The sequence below is a fragment of the Erinaceus europaeus genome, chromosome 4 (genome assembly GCF_950295315.1).
Source record: "Erinaceus europaeus chromosome 4, mEriEur2.1, whole genome shotgun sequence".
Taxonomy (NCBI): domain Eukaryota; kingdom Metazoa; phylum Chordata; class Mammalia; order Eulipotyphla; family Erinaceidae; genus Erinaceus; species Erinaceus europaeus.
In genome coordinates, this window is record NC_080165.1 from 58,575,187 (window position 1) to 58,592,612 (window position 17,426).

The 17,426-nt window shown below is 42.7% G+C and overlaps 1 protein-coding gene across 5 annotated transcripts in view; it reads left to right on the forward strand.

Annotated features, from left to right (window-relative positions):
* ZNF76 (zinc finger protein 76) overlaps nt 1-17,426 on the forward strand; it is a 45,530-nt gene that overhangs the window by 5,467 nt on the left and 22,637 nt on the right. For 4 of the 5 annotated variants that reach the window (XM_016192414.2, XM_060189663.1, XM_007532792.3 and 1 more), the window contains exon 2: nt 15,619-15,787. In XM_016192414.2, coding sequence (XP_016047900.1) covers nt 15,715-15,787 — 73 coding nt within the window. In that variant the 5' untranslated portion in view covers nt 15,619-15,714. Of the gene's footprint in view, nt 1-15,618; nt 15,788-17,426 lie in introns of those variants that run through there. The other variant, XM_060189664.1, reaches the window with a different exon arrangement.

The following is a 17,426-nucleotide window of genomic DNA, read 5'->3' on the forward strand; positions in this document are numbered from 1 at the left end:
GCGCATAACTTGCTTGCTTGAAGCTTCCTGTTGGTTCAATCCCTGGTGCCTCACATGCCAGAGCGCTTCTCTGACTTCTCTCTCTTTCTGTTTTTCTTTCACGTGAAACACACTCATACTATTTCGATAATAAATTTGTAAAAAGAGTCTGCTAAATGAACACGTGCAAACTTGGCTCTGTTCTTTGTAAAGCCATATGAGCTACTGCCAGTACTGTCATCTAGGTCAAATAGTGTGTTTAGCCCTAACCTTTCTCTAGTCCCTTCTGTTTGTGTGATATCAGTATGCTAAGTGCAAACATTTGCACCCTGCAGCCAAGAGGTATGTGACATGTAGAGTGCCTGACTTACAGGCATGAGGTTCTAAGTTCTGTGCCTGGCGTCCTGTCTCTCCCACTTGCCCATCCTTTCCCCTCCCCCTCTCTCATAAATAAATAAATAGATAGATCCTTTTTTCTTCTTCCTATTAACATCCTCCAGAATTCTATAACCAGTGGCCTGGGCACTGTGACTAGCACCTCTTGCCTAGTGCCTTCCTGCTGCTCACCCAGGAGTGTTTTTTGTTTGTTTTTTGAATTTTTTATTAGTGATTTAATAGTGAATTATAGGATTATAAGGTAATAGACCTACAGTTCTATACCACTCCTATCACCAAAGTTCTGTGACCCCCTACTCACATCTCCCCAACAATAACCTTAGATATGGGTTGACTATGTTTGTTTATTTGTTTTCAAATTCATTCTAGGAGTAGTTTCTGGTGATAAAGGGCTGAACTGAATTTGAGAAGTGGTGAGGGTGAGAAAAAGTTCAGCTATCAACTGGAGTCTTTCCCTTCTGACCTAGTCTTCAGATTGCTGGGAGATTCTTTCCTTCCTCCCTTTCTTTCTTTCTCTTCTCTTCTCTTCTCTTCTCTCTCTCTCTTTCTTTTTTTCTTTTTCTTGATAGGACAAATAGAAATTGAAAGGGAAGGGGAGATAGGGAAATATACCAATAGCACTGCTTCAACACTCATGAAGCTTCCCTGCAGATGGAGACTAGGGCCTTAAACCCCCAGGTCCAATAATGTGTATTCTCAAGCAGGTATACCACCACCTGGCTCCAAGATTCTTAAAATATATATGATAGATAAAGGAGAGAGAGAGAGAGAGAAAGCCAGTATCTCTGGCACATGCTATTCCAGGAATTAAACTCAGGACCTCATACTTGAGAATCCAATGCTTTATTCACTGTGCCACCTGCCAAATAGATAGATAGTTGTTCTCATTCATTCGACAAATGTTTGTTCTGCTAGAAATCAGGTAATTTTCTAAGTACCTGAGGGGATATATTATCTGGAGGTATAGTAGTCAATAAAACAAAGTTTTAAGACTTAAGAAGCTCACCTGTTGGGAAATTAAATAAGGGAGCTACATAGAATTAACAGATCAACAAGTAAAATATATATTGAGAGAATGAAACCAGGAAGGGAGCTAGAGAGTACCAGGAGTCAGGGTCGTTAATTTTTTCTGTTGAAATAATATTGTATTATAGCATTATGTAACAACATTTTATTTTATTTTTATGTAACAACATTTTAAATAGAATGGTTAAGGAAACCCTCACTGAAAAGGTAGCATATGACCAAAGATCTGAAGGAATTTAAGGAGTAACTGAGCGTCTGTCTAAGGGAAATGTATTCCAATCAGTGGAAACAGCAAGTGGAAAGGTCCTGAGGCAGGAATATAACTGGAATATTTGGACAATGTTGAGGACATCATCAATATGACTGCAATGAGATAAGAGAAAGTATAGCAGGAGATAAGGGGGTAAAAGTGGATCAGGTTAGATCATATTGGGACTTACATGCTACAGTGTGAAATGTGAATGTGATAGAACCCACTGGAGGGTTCTTAGCAGATAAGTGACATGATCTGATTTAAAGGATCTTTCTGGGGGCCAGGCAATGGTGCATCTAATTAAACACATACCACCATGCAGAAGGACCAGGGTTTGAGTCCCCGCTCCCCACCTACAGGGAGGATACTTCACAAGTGGTGAAGCAGGTCTGCAGGTGTCTTTCTCCCTTTCTATCTCCCCTCACCCTCTCAATTTCTCTCTGCACTGCCAAAAAAAAATAGAAAATAAAGGGAGGGGAGTCGGGCGGTAACGCAGTGGGTTAAGCGCACATGGCAAAGCACAAGGACCGGCAGAAGGATCCCGGATGGGCTCCCCACCTGCAGGGGAGTCGCTCCACAGGCGGTGAAGCAGGTCTGTAGGTGTCTGTCTTTCTCTCCCCCTCTCTGTCTTCCCTTCCTCTCCATTTTCTCTCTGTCCTACCTAACAACGACGACATCAATAACAACAATAACTACAACAGCAGTAAAAAGACACCAAGGGCAACAAAAGGGAAAATAAATAAAATTAAAAAAAAAAAAAAAGGACCCCCCCCCCCCTGGGAGCATGGATTTGTGGTGCTAGCACTGAGTCCCAGCAGTACCCTAGTGGCAATAAAAAATTAAAAAAACAAAAAGGATCCTTCTGACTGCTATGTTGGAAAGAAGTTGTAGGGAGCAAAATGAAATGTTAGGAAGCTACTAGAATAGTCCAAGCAGGAGAAGTTGGTGATTTAAACTCAAAGTAGAACAATGGGGTAATAAAAAGTGGTTGGTTGGGAGTCTGGTAGTAGCACAGCGGCTTAAGCGCATGTGGCACAAAGCACAAGGACCCGGTGTAAGAATCCTGGTTTAAGCCTCTGGCTCCCAGCCTGCAGTGGAGTCGCTTCACAGGCGGTGAAGCAGGTCTGCAGGTGTCTGTCTTTCTCTCCCCCTCTCTGCCTTTCCCTCCCCCTCTCTGTCTTTCCCTCCTCTCTCCATTTCTCTCTGTCCTATCTAACAACAACGACAGCAATAAAAACAACCAGGGCAACAAAAGGGGGGAAAATATCCTCCAGAAGCAGTGGATTCATGGTTCAAGAACTGAGCCCCAGCAATAACCCTGTAGGCAAAAATAAAATAAAATAATAAAAAGTGGTTGGATTCTAGATATACTTTAAAGAATTACCAATAGGATTTACTGATACATTGAATGTGGCTTATGAAAGAGAGTTGAGAATGACTCCTTCAGCTGGAGGCATGAGCAACTCAAGATGGAGTTTGTATTTACTGAAATGGGACTGTCTATAAGAAGGATAGGTTGTAAGAAGAGAGAGAAGGAATTCACTTCTGAACATGTCAAGTGTGATACTATTTTGGAGAGATACTCAGCAAGTAGGTGGAAATCCAAGTCTGTTAAACATGTTAAAATTTATACTGTCGGGAGTCAGGCAGTAGCGCAGCGGGTTAAGCGCAGGTGACACAAAGTGCAAGGACTGGTGAAGGATCCTGGTTCCAGCCCCTGGCTCCCCACCTGCAGGGAAGTTGCTACACAAGCGGTGAAGCAGGTCTGCAGGTGTCTATCTTTCTCTCCCTCCTCTGTCTTCCCTTCCTCTCTCTATTTCTGTCCTATCCAACAACGATGACAACAATAACTGTAACAATAAGACAACAAGGGCAACAAAAGGAAATAAGTAAATATTAAAAAAAAATTTTATACTGTCTTGGGAACTGAAAGAACCCTTACTGTTGGAGAGACAAAAGATCTTACAAGGAAGGACATGGGCAGTTCCAATGTGAGGACTGGTTCTGCCACCAACTGTGTGACCCTTTGCCTCTCTGATGGCTTTTGCTTCTTGTTGGTTCATCTGCTAAATCATCTCTTTAGATTAGAATGAATTTTCCTCTTTGCCCATCCCATTGTGAATTAAGTGCTTAAAACAAACAAGACAGAAATATATCGGGATACCTGAGAACATTTTGGAAATCGATGAGCTGTGCTTGGCATGTTAAGATTTCCTCCCTTCCTTCCTTCCTTCCTTCCTTCCTTCCTTCCTTCCTTCCTTCCTTCCTTCCTTCCTTCCTGTGCTAAAGTAATGCCCATGAATGTCAGCCATATACTTAGTTCTGTGCTAGATGCAGAGATTCTGATAATATAGAAAGTGACTCCACTGCCTTCATGGAACACTGCAGGCAAGCTGTCTGGTGTAGCTTCCCTGTTAGGTTCAGAGGAGCAGGCTGTAGCCTGGTGATGCAGTACTGCATTTTAAACAACTTTAAAAATTTTAGGGAAAGTTTGTTCTTAATGTTGTCCTGGGAGAAAGCAGAAAACATTAATGTCAGAGAAGAAGAAAGATAGTATTGCAAGGAAGAATTGGTCAGCCTAGTGGGGGCCAAGGGAACAATTTGGGTGGTAAGACTCAGCCCCTTCCCTCTTTCATTGCATTCCAATTTTCCTCTTCTGCTAGGAAAGTCTCTGAAGGAGCCCGCAGTTCTATAATAGATGAAGGATTGCAGATCTGGTCTTGGGAGGTTCAGTTAGATCTTTAACTCAAATTTGAGTTAAAGAATTCAGTTGGGGGGGGAGTCGGGCGATAGCGCAGCGGGTTAAGTGCACGGTGTGCAAAGTGCAAGGACCAGTGTAAGGATCCGGGTTCAAGCCCCCGGCTCCCTTCCTGTAGGGGAGTCGCTTCACAGGCGGTAAAGCAGGTCTGCAGGATCTTTCTCTCCCCCTCTCTGTCTTCCCCTCCTCTCTCCATTTCTCTCTGTCCTATCCAACGACGACATCAGTAACAACAACAATAATAACTACAACAACAATAAAAAGACAACAAGGGCAACAAAAGGGAAAATAAATAAATAAAATTTTAAAAATAAAAGAATTCAGTTGGGAGGAAGTTGGGCGGTAGCGCAGCGGGTTAAGCGCACGTGGTGCCAAGCACAAAGAACAGGGTAAGAATCCCAGTTCGAGCCCTGGCTCCCCACCTGCAGGGGAATTCCTTCACAGGCGGTAAAGCAGGTCTGCAGGTGTCTGTCTTTCTGTTCCCCCTGTCTTGCCCTGCTCTCTCCATTTCTCTCTGTCATATCCAACAACAGTGACAGCAATAACAACAACAATAATAACAAAAAACAACAAGGACAACAAAAAGGAAAATAAGTAAGAAAAAAAAAGAATTCAGTTGGGGTGGGGGTGGGTGGGGGTGCACCTGGTTGAGTGCACATGTTACAATGAATGTACAAGGAGCTGAGTTTGAGCCCCCAGTCTCCACCTACAGGGGAAAAGCTTTGTGAGTGTTGAAGCTGTGATTCAGATATCTCTCTTTCTCGTTCTCTATCTCTCACTCCCCTCTCGATTTCTGGCTGTCTCTAATTTTTTTAAAAAAAAGAGTTTAGTTAGGAAAGTTTAAGGAAAATACATCCCAAAGCAGTATAATCATTTCACTGCACCTGGAAGCACAATTCCTCTTCTGTGGTTTATCACTTGGATGACAATGTTTATATTGTAAGGAGAGTCCCTGGTCAACTACACAAGAATATATATGTATATAATCAACCTAACAAGTCATCTACAAAATTTAATGTCAGATTGTCATGAACTAGAGGTCATAGTGCCTCTTCTAGTGCCTCTGGGTTAACACATGCCTAGAACTTGCCATTGGTAAATGGGATGTGTTAGTTCTACGCTGTTTCTCAGTGCATAGCTCAATTTGTTGGAAATCCTTGCTACTTTAAAATAGTTGATAAAATATGAGAGCTATGCATTTAAGAACTAAGAACTGGTGACTCCTTGAAATTATGAAACTAATCTGAGACTTTGTTGTGGAGAGTGAGGCAGGGTACCTGACACTACTATTCTCAGTCTGAGATCATCCTTTTAACCCAAGAAGTTCTGCTCCAAGGCAACAGAAGGAATGAGGAGGGCGCCAGGCGGTGGTGCAGTGGGTTAAGCCCACGTGGTATGAAGCACAGGAACCCACCTAAGGATCCCAGTTCGAGCCCCGGCTCCCACCTGCTGGAGTGTCACTTCACAGGTGGTGAAGCAGGTCTGCAGGTGTCTATCTTTCTCTCCCCCTCTGTCTTCCCCTCCTCTCTCCATTTCTCTCTGTCCTATCCAACAACAATAATAACAATACTACTACTAACAACAATAATGATAACAGCAATGATAAACAACAAGGCCAACAAAAGGGGAAAAAACAAAAAGAAAGAATGAATGAGGAAGAAAGGCAGCTCCTGCCTAGCCATGTGAGTCGATTCTACTAAATGAGTAGAATCCACCCTCCTGACCAGGCAGGTAAATCTATAGGGACACCTGTTGAATCAATCATATCCTCAGGTAATCTGGCTCATGCTCAGATTACTCAGATTCCCATGTGATCTTCCACCCACTTTTTGCACACAAAATGTGTCATCTTCACTTCATTTCTTTAATATTTTCCCATAGTGCTGATTTGTCCCTGTTCATATTGAGGTAATATTTCCCTTTCAAATAGGTCTTCTGAAGGTATTGTGACCTCAGCTAAATTCCAGGAACAATTCAGATGTAATTTCATTCTGTCTCTTCTAGTTTGTTTGTTTTTGTATAAATCATATCTTTTTTTCGGGGGGGGGGCAGAGGTAGATAGTATAATAGTTATGCAAAGAGACTCTCATGCCTGAGGCTCCAAAGTCCAGGTTCAATCCTCTGTACCACTATAAACCAGAGCTGAGTAGTGTTCTGGAAATAAATAAATAAATAAATAAATAAATAAATAAATAAATAAAATATCTTTTTAACATTTTTAATAGAGAGAGAGAAAGTAAGATATAGAGAGATACTGCTCAGCTCTGGCTTATGAAGGGGCTTAGGGGTGGGGATTGAACCTGGGACCTTAGAGCCTCAAGCATTAAAGTCTTTTGCATAACCATTATGCTGTCTCCCCAACCACCCTATAAATCATATCTTTAGGATAACCCTTCAGGGACAGGGAGATAGCTCACTAGGTTGAGCACATGCCTTACCAAGCACACAGCCCAGATACAGTCTCATCACCACATGAGAGTGCTATAGCACTGAGGAAATTCTTATGCTGTGGTATCTCTCCCATTCTCTGTCTGTCTCAATATGTGAGTCTCCCAGCTCCATCAATAATAATAATAATAACCCTTCTAAGTGCCTTTTATTTTTTTATTTTATTTTTATTTTTTTTTTATTTTTTATTTAAGAAAGGATTAATTAACAAAACCATAGGGTAGGAGGGGTACAATTCCACACAATTCCCACCACCCAATCTCCATATCCCATCCCCTCCCCTGATAGCTTTCCCATTCTCTATCCCTCTGGGAGCATGGACCCAGGGTCATTGTGGGTTGCAGAAGGTAGAAGGTCTGGCTTCTGTAATTGCTTCCCCGCTGAACATGGGCGTTGACTGGTCAGTCCATACTCCCAGTCTGCCTCTCTGTTTCCCTAGTAGGGTGGGGCTCTGGGGAAGCTGAGCTCCAGGACACATTGGTGGGGTCTTCAGTCTAGGGAAGCCTGGCCGGCATCCTGATGACATCTGGAACCTGGTGACTGAAAAGAGAGTTAACATGCGAAGCCAAACAAATTGTTGAGCAATCATGGACCCAAAGGTTGGAATAGTGGAGAGGAATTGTTAGGGGGGGGGTACTCACTGCAAACTCTAGTGTACTTCTACTTTTAGGTATATATTTTGCAGTAGTTTATGGATACGTGTGAACATATGCTCTCTCTCACGGAAACTGGTGTATATTTAGGTTTTGGGACTTTGTTAGAAAGTGAACCACCTGAGATGGAATTAGAGTATACTATGAAAGGAAAGGTCTCACCTGAGTAATGAAGCTGAAGGGTTGTCATTCCACACATGAAGTCTCTGGACACAGTCTGAAGTGAAGCATGTTGAGGTGGCAATCGTTGTGTTGGTTAGGTTGTGATCGGCAGATGCAATATTATTTGATATGGATTGGGAGAGGCATACGGGAAAGTGGCCCCTATCCAAGGGTTCCAGGACTGGGGGAAGTAGAGGCTCTATAGTGGAGATGTGAGGTTCCTGCTGTCTTAGGGTTCAAAAAGACAATGGATAGTCAATGTTATCATCACATTATTTGGTAATTGGGTTAACTTTGAAAAGTCCTTTTGTTAGGGTTTGCTGTACAGTACCCAGTATCTTGTATATAGCTGTGCTATTAGTTGCTTCTGTCTTAAGTGCCTTTTATTCTAGACTTTTCATAGAGCAAAGGTGAGTATGAAATTCAGCCATGATTGCTATGTTGGTTTTTTTTTTTTTTTTAAGAAAGTAGACATTAACAAAATCATAGGATGGGGGGGTACAACTCCACACAGTTCCTGCCACCCAATCTCCATATCTCTTCCCCTCCCCAATAGCTTTCCCATTCTCTATCCCTCTGGGAGCATGGACCCAGGGTTGTTGTGGGTTGCAGAAGGTGGAAGGTCTGGCTTCTGCAATTGCTTCCCCGCTGAACATGGGCGTTGACTGGTCGATCCATACTCCCAGTCTGCCTCTCTGTTTCCCTAGTAGGGTGGGTCTCTGGGGAAGCTGAGCTCCAGGACATATTGGTGGGGTCTTCAGTCCAGGGAAGCCTGGCCGGCATCCTGATGGCATCTGGCGCCTGGTGGCTCAAAAGAGAATTAACATACGAAGCCAAACAAATTGTTGAAGAATCATGGACCCAAAGGTTGTAATCGTGGAGATGAAGTATTGGGGGGTACTCACTGCAAACTCTAGTGTACTACTACTTTCAGGTATATATTTTGCCCTAGTTTATGGATACATGTGAACATATGCTCTATCTCATGGGACCTGGTGTATATCTAGGTTTTGTGACTTTGTTAGGAAGTGAACCACCTGGGATGGAATTAGAGAATACTGTGAAAGGAAAGGTCTCACCCGTGTATTGAAGCTGAAGGGTTGTCATTCCACACCTGAAGTCTCTGGACACAGTCTGAGCTGAAGCATGTTGAGGTGGCATTCATCGTGGTTTTTTTTTTCTTTAAATAAGTAAAGTGTTAAACTTCATTTCAATGCATGGCTGAAAATTAGTTTTGTGTTATTTGCTTTAGTTTAAATTAACTTCATTCTGCAGGAACAGAGTCTACATTTTCATAACCCTTTTGGAACTAAAAACAATCTACTTTGCCTAATTATTCCATTTCCTGTGACTAATTCAGATCTATGAAATTGTAGTAGTCAAATAAGAACCATACTAAAGAGTGATTTTGGCTTTTGACATCAATGTTCCTTTTGCAGAAAAATATTTAGCTAATGTTTTTAATGTGTATTGTGCAAATGCAAGTTTCTGTTATTAATTTCCTGTTTTCTCTTTAGTGCTTAGAAACTCACAGAACCATGCCTGTTTCACCAGGACACGTGTGCGTTTGTGTGTGTGTGTACTGAAATATTTTTTTAAAGCAACAAATACTGAATCATTTTATTATAGCTTTTCCAAGTCTGGTTCTAATTTGTTTGCCATTTGACTCCCTTAGCCTTCATTCCTCTCAACCTGCTGTCTCTTTTTCTTTATGAGAGGTTTTCTGTTTCCCAGTGAATTTTCTGAGTGAAAATGAAGCCACCCCCCGCCCCCCAGTCAAAGTTAAACATTCTTCTTTTTCCACACAAGCATTTTGCTGGGTTGGTGGGAGTTCTTGGCTTCTAAATGCAGTTGCCTTCTGAACTGACTGAGGCAACAGAGTTTAGAAAACCTTGTTCCAGATAAGCAGGTAGTTCTGGTTGGCAGAAAATGAAATAGTGAACATGTGCCTGCAGTCAAGGCAAAACGAGGTGGGGTGTGGGGTCAGCTTAGATCAGAACCGTGATAAAGTGGAGAAGCACAAATATATGACTACTTATTCTTTTTTTTTTTTTTTTTTCTGCCTCCAAGATATCGCTGGGGCTCAGTGCCTACACTATGAATCCACTGCTCCTAGAGGCCATTTTTCGCATTTTTTTGTTGCCCTACTTGTCATTATTGTTATTGTTATTGCTGTTGTTGCATAGGACAGAGAGAAATTGAGAGAGGAGGGGAAGACAGAGGGGGAGAGAAAGACACCTGTAGACTTGCTTCACTGTCTCTGAAGCAACCCCCCCTGCAGGTAGGGAGCTGGGCGGCTCTAATTGGGATTCTTAAGCTGGTCCTTGGCTTCTCACCATGTGTGCTTAACCCTCTGTGCCACAGCCTGGCCCCTTCATTTTCTGTCTCTCCTGTCCATTATTTTTATTCTTTTAGTAGGCAATTTAATCACATTTAATCACATTCTTACTATATAAAAAGACCTAAAGATGTGGTCCGGGAGGTGGCACAGTGGCTAAGGCACTAGACTCTCAAGCACTAGACTCTCAAGGTCCTGAGTTCGATCCCCAACAGCACATGTACCAGAGTGATGTCTGGTTCTTTCTCTCTTTCCTCCTATCTTTCTCATTAGCAAGTAAATAAAATCTCTCCTATCTTTCTCATTAATATATTAAATATTTTTAAAAGCCTAAATATCCAAAGTATCTTTTTAAAAAGCCTTTCATCACTTTTTGATTTTTTTAAATTTTTATTTATTCCATTTTGTTGCCCTTGTTTTATTGTTGTAGTTATTGTTATTGTTGTTGTTGATGTCGTTGTTGTTGGATAGGACAGAGAGAAATGGAGAGAGGAGGGGAAGACAGAGGGGGAAAGACAGACACCTCAGATCTACTTGAACTGGGATCCTTAAATCGGTTCTTGTGTTATGGGCCACGTGCGCTTAACCCGCTGCGTTACCGTCTAACTACCCACGTCTTGATCTTTATCTTTCAGCTAAGGTCAAGTATTATATCTGCTTTTATCTGTTTAATTAAAAAGCACTTCTAAATACTCCAGTAACTATATATATTTTTTTGCATTAAAAAGTTTTATTTATTTACTAGAACATTGCTCAATTCTGTTTTATGGGGATTGAACATGGGACTTTGGAACCTCAAGCAGGAAGAGTCTTTTTGCATGACCACTATGCTATCTTCCCTATCCTCAAAAACACACTTACGTGTTACAAAGCTGAGGGTCTGTTTCTTGTATCAGCAGCAACAATAAATTAAGTTCATTTAGATCTGCAGGAAATAGTAACTAGTTTTGTTATGACTAGTTCTGGTCAAGAGTGCTTCTTTTTAATCCCTACCTTTTGTCTGGCTCTCCTCTCCCCTACACAAGTCTCTTTGTCCCCCATGTCCAGCTAAGATCATGAAGGAACTAGTATGCTTTATGCCCTCCAAGTGAAAGCAACTTTCCTTGTCCCCCTCTGCCCTTTCTCAGTAAGGGTATTTCTATTGATGAATCTGAAATGTCAGGTATAGAATGAAGCTTTTGAGAAATAACATCCTGAATAGAAAAGAAGCTTCTGTTGGCTTGACCAGTGACACCATTATTAGTTTAGTGCTGGTACAGAAGGATTTAGAGTATACCATCTTTTAGCAAGAAAGTCATGGTAGTCATGTCTCTTGTACATTCCTGGTGGCTACTGCTATGCCTGACAGTCCAAGTCTCACCACCTGCAGTCAGGTTCTACTGGAAGGCATCTTCAAGTGATTGGGAAAGGTTAGTGAGCAATAGTGGATTGTTTTAAAGATTTCTGTTATAAGGCTTACAGAAGGAAATTGAACCAGTTAGGGTTATGTAGTCTGGACATGAGAGCATATAATGGGATAGAGATTTGTTTTCTTTTTTTAAGTTTTTTTAAATGTTTTTTTAAAATATTCCCTTTTGTTGCCCTTGTTGTTTTATTGTTGTTGTAGTTATTGTTGTTGTTATTGATGTCATTGTTGTTAGATAGGACAGAGAGAAATGGAGAGAGGGGGAGAGAAAGACACCTACAGACCTGCTTCACCATCTGTGAAGCGACTCCCCTGCAGGTGGGGAGCCAGGGGCTTGAACTGGTATCCTTAAACCGGTCCTTGTGCTTTGCGCCACATGCTCTTAACCCACTGCATTACCACCTGACTCCCAGAGATTTGTTTTTTTTTTTTTTTTTTAGTCTAAAAAGAGTTATTTTGGGAATGTAACTAGCTACCAGCTGTTCCCTCTTTCCATTTTAGTTAGGTCAAGAGGAGTGGGTTTAAGTTGTAGTGGCTCATATGGAAGTTCAGCAAATAATATTCACATGTTTTGAGTTCTGACTGTGTGTCACAGTAGATTTGCAAAGGAAGATGAACTTTGGCTTCCCAGCCAGCCTAGTTTCAAATCTTGGCCTAAACACTTACTAGCTGGGGATGTTGGACAAATTACTGCATCTGTGAGCCTCAGTTGTCTTATCTTTATATTAGGCTAATATAACTATTTTCTTTGGTTTACTTCTTACATTAAAAGAATATAAATAAAATACTGACAATGATAACATATACTAAGAACCGTGTGTGTGTGTGTGTGTGTGTGTGTGTGTGTGTGTGTGTGTGTATGTGTAATAATATAATTACTGTACACAGTGGAAAGGACCTTAGGATCATTTAGGCCAGTGCTTCATTGTATAGATTATACAAGTATACAGAGGTGATAAAATCAACATAAGAAATCATTTCTGTAACTTCTATTTTTTTTTTTCCTCCAGGGTTATTGCTGGGCTCGGTGCCTGCACCATGAATCCACCGCTCCTGGAGGCCATTTTTCCCCCTTTTTGTTGCCCTAGTTGTTGCAGCCTCATTGCGGTTATCATTGCCATTGTTGACGTTGCTTTGTTGTTGGATAGGACAGAGAGAAATGGAGAGAGGAGGGGAAGACAGAGAGAGAGGGGAGAGAAAGATAGACACCTGCAGACCTGCTTCACCGCCCGTGAAGCGACTCCCCTGCAGGTGGGGAGCCGGAGGCTCGAACTGGGATCCTAACGCCGGTCCCTGCACTTTGCGCCACGTGCTAAGCAACCCACTGTGCCACCGCCTGACCCCCCCTAATTTTTTTTAATTTAATTTTATTTATTTATTCCCTTTTGTTGCCCTTGTTGTTTTATTGTTGTAGTTATTATTGTTGTCGTCAATATTGACTAGGACAGAGAGAAATGGAGAGAGGAGAGGAAGACAGAGAGGGGGAGAGAAAGATAGACACCTGCAGACCTGCTTCACCGCCTGTGAAGCGACTCCCCTGCAGTTGGGGAGCCGGGGTTCGAACTGGGATCCTTACGCCGGTCCTTGTGCTTTGCGCCACCTGCGCTTAACCCGCTGCGCTACAGCCCGACTCCTTTTTTTTTTTCTTTCATTTCTTTTTTTTTTTTAATTTTTAAAATTTATTTATTGGATAGAGACTGTCAGAAATCGATAGAGAAGGAAGAGATAGAGAGGGAGAGAGACAGAGAGACACCTACAGCACTGCTTCACCACTTGTGAACCTTTCCCCCTGCAGGTGGGGACCGGGGGCTCGAACCTGGGTCCTTGTGCATTGTAATGTGTGCGCTCAACCAGGTGCACCACCACCCAGCCCCCCCCCCCTTTTTTTTTTAAGTGACATCTTGGGCTGAGAGAGAGTCAATTATTTTCCCAAGTCAACACAACTTCTTATTTTTTTTTTAGTATTTATTTATTTATTTATTTATTTTTCCCTTTTGTTGCCCTTGTTGTTTATACTTGTTGTAGTTATTGTTGTTATTGATGTTGTTAGATAGGACAGAAATGGAGAGAGGAGGGGAAGACAGAGGGGGAGAGAAAGACAGACACCTGCAGACCTGCTTCACTGCCTGTGAAGCGACTCCCCTACAGGTGGGGAGCCAGAGGCTTGAACCAGGGTACTTACACTGGTCCTTGCGCTTCACACCACGTGTCCTTAACCCACTGCGCTACCCCCCACTCCCTTAACACAACTTCTAAGAGGTGGGAACCTAGATTTCAGAGGGAAAAGGAGGGATCAAAGATTACACCAGCATTTCCTCTTTTTTTTTTTTTTTAAAGATTTTATTTACTTATTAATGAGGAAGATAGGAGGAGAGAGAAAAAACCAGACATCACTCTGGCACAAGTGCTGCCGGGGATTGAACTCAGGACCTCCTGCTTGAAAGTCCAATGCTTTATCCACTGGACCATCACCAGCATTTCTGAATGGTAAAGGTGCTGCTATCTCTGAATGGAGGCAGTAGAAATGGAACAGTTCTGGGGACTGGAGGGATTAGTTGGGGATTCATTGCATTTGTGATGTTTGTAGGATGTTCACTGAGAATGATAACAAGGCTGTGGATGGATGGAACTGAATGCAAGAAAGTAGCTGGAATCAGGGCTAGTGGGGCTGGTAATCTACCTTCACTGGAGCTCCCTCCTAATGGGAGCAGGTTAAAAAGTAGATTTTGATCAATGAAACCTTTTTATTTGTTTATTTATTTATTTATTTTCCCTTTTGTTGCCCTTGTTGTTTAGAAACCTTTTTTAAAAAACATTTTATTTATGGGAGTTGGGCGGTAGTGCAGCAAGTTAAGCGCAGATGGCGCATAGTGCGAGGACCCACGTAAGGATCCCGGTTCGAGCCCCCGGCTCCACACCTGCAGGGGAGTCGCTTCACAATCAGTGAAGCAGGTTTGCAGCTGTCTGTCTTTCTCTCCTCCTCTCTGTCTTCTCATCCTCTCTCCATTTCTCTCTGTCCTATCCAACAACAACGACATCAGTAACAACAATAACTACAATAAAACAACAAGGGTAACAAAAGGGAATAAATAAAAAAGAAAAAACATTTTATTTATTTTATCTTAATGAGAGAGGTACAGAGAAATAGGTAGGTAGGTAGGCAGACAGACAGATCGACCAACCGACTGACCAGAGCATTACTTAGCTCTGGCTTATGGTCGTACTGGGGACTGAACCTGGGACCTTTGGTGTCGAAGGTATTAAAGTCTTTTAAAAACAAATAAATAAATAAAGTCTTTCTCATAACCGTTATGCTGTTTTCCCAGCCCCATAAACGGAATCTTTACAACTTTGTCCGGCATGCTTTTCTTATACGTTCAACTTTTAGAATTCTTTTTTTTTTTTTCTTTTGCCTCCAGGGTTATTGCTGGGGCTCGGTGCCTGCACCATGAATCCACTGCTCCTGGAGGCCTTTTTTCCCCCCTTTTGTTGCCCTTGTTGTTGTAGCCTTGTTGTGGTTATTGTTGTTATTGATGTCGTTCGTTGTTGGATAGGACAGAGAGAAATGGAGAGAGGAGGGGAAGACAGAGAAGGGGAGAGAAAGACAGATACCTGCAGACCTGCTTCACCGCCTGTGAAGCGACTCCCCTGCAGGTGGGGAGCCGGGGGCTCGAACCAGTTCCTTACACTGGTCCTTGTGCTTTGCACCATGTGCACTTAACCCGCTGTGCTACCACCAGACCCCCCAACTTTTAGAATTCTTTATGTGTATTGACACTTCCTCATAAAAACCAACATAACTTTGAGCTTAAAGGAATTCATCTCTCAGGAGCCAGAATATAGCTCACCCTGTACAAAGTACATTTTGCGATTTGCAAAGACTGGGATTCAAGCTCTTGGTCACCACATGGGAGCACCTTGCAAAGGGGGAAGCTTCATCTGCAGTAGAGTGGTGCTGTGATGTCTCTCCTATCTCTTTCTCTCACCCTCTAATGGGAGAACAAGAACCCTTTGAGACTACTCTAGGAGCAGTGGAATCTCACCAGCATAAAACCCTGCTGAGACCCCTTCCTGGTGGAAGAAAAATTCATCTTTCTTTCTTTTTGGCTGACTTCATTCATTCTTTCCTTGGGTGTCCTTTCAGCAAAAGGGCAGAAGAAAACTGTATGACTCATAATGTGACACTTTCCATTTTCTCAGATTTGTGACCCAGAAGGAAATCTCTGACACTAGCTGTGGCTTTCAGTGCTGGCCAGCAGCCAACTTCATGTCTGAGTGCACGAGCAGCAGTTTACCATGGAGAGCTTGGGGCTGCAGACGGTGACCCTCAGTGATGGGACGACAGCCTACATCCAGCAAGCTGTCAAAGGTATTTATTTCCTTGGGCCTCTGAATCCCACCCTGTCCCAAAGTCTCCGGAGAAGATTTCCAAAACTCTTATCACCACCCTGTCCTCCCACTTACTCACCACAACATGCTTTGCATGAGAATGTCTGAGGTGTACTAATTACATACACACATCATTGTTTATCTGAAATTCAGATTTCCCTGAAGTTTGAGGACTTTAAAATCAAGGTAGCATGGGGCCAGGCAGAGTTGCCCCTGATTGAGCACACAAGGGACCCAGGTCTGAACTCCATCTGCAGAGGGGACATTTCATGAACAGTGAAGCCGGTCTATAGGTATTTCTCTTTCTCTCTTCCTCTCCCCTCTCAGTTTCTCTTTGTCTTATCAAATAAAAACAGAAAGGAAAAATAAAAGGAAGAAATGGCTTCTGAGAATCGTGGATTCATAGGTACAGGCACTGAGTCCCAGTGATAACTGGTGGCAATTTAAAAAAAAAAAAAAAAAAAGATAGTAGTCCTATTTTAGTTATAGTCCAAAGAGCCCATGACTTTACTAGTTGTTTTTTTTTTCTTCTTGAGCCCCACAATGGTGGGGTTGTCTGCCCAGGGAAGTCAGGTTGGCATCCTGATAGCGTCTAGAACCTGGTAGCTGAAAAAGAGTTAAGATATAAAGCAGGACAAAGTGTTGACTAATCATGAACCTAAAGGCAAGAATATTGCAGATGAGGATTTGGGGTTTCTGTTTTGGAAAAAGCTAGTAGGTCTATTTTAGGTATATTCCAAGGGGCCCATGACTTTACTAGTTTTTTCCTGAGCCTGACATCTGATATGCAGGTGGACCCAAGTTATTATCTGGGGAGATGATGTCATGGGTGGAAAAAGGGCTAGAAAGCTGGATCAGGGAAGAGAGTAGCTCCCAAATATGGAGAAAGTGTATAAATATTGATTGTAAGCCCCATCAATTTGATCTGGGGCCCATATTCAGCACAAAAGCCTATGTAACCTCTACATCCCTGTAGGTCCAAGCTCCTATTCTGTGGTCACAAGTAGTGACGTTCCAGGTTGCACCAATTTCAGGACTCATCTTCCTCAGGTGGTAGATAGAGTATGTTATCTAACCTCTCTTTGGAGAATGGAACTCTCTCTACCATTGTTGATCTACATTTAGGGGAAGGTCCTATGGGGGCCCACAAAGGGGTCCATTATGTTGTTCCTGAGGTGGTGAACTCTTAAGCATGGGGTCTCAAGTTTAGTCCCTGGCATCATATGTGCCAGAGTGATGCTCTGCTTTGTGTGTGCATTTCCCTCCCCCCACCTCTCTTCCCCCCCTCCCCCCCTTCCTCTCCCCCCCCTCCCCCCCTTCCTCTCTCTCTTCCTCCCTCCCCACCAAAGCACTGTCCAGCTCCGGTTTATGGTTGTGCTGGGGATTGAACCTGTGACTGTTGGTACCTCAGGCTTGAAAGCCTTTCTGCATAACCACTATGCTATTTCCATACCCCCTCTCTTCCCCTTTCTCTTTGCTAAATAATAAAATCAAGGCCTAGCATGATGCCAACCAGACTTCCCTGGACAGATGACCCCACCAATGTGTCCTGGAGCTCCGGAATCTGGGATTCCCCAGAACCCCGCCACACTAGGGGAAAAGAGAGGCAGGCTGGGGGT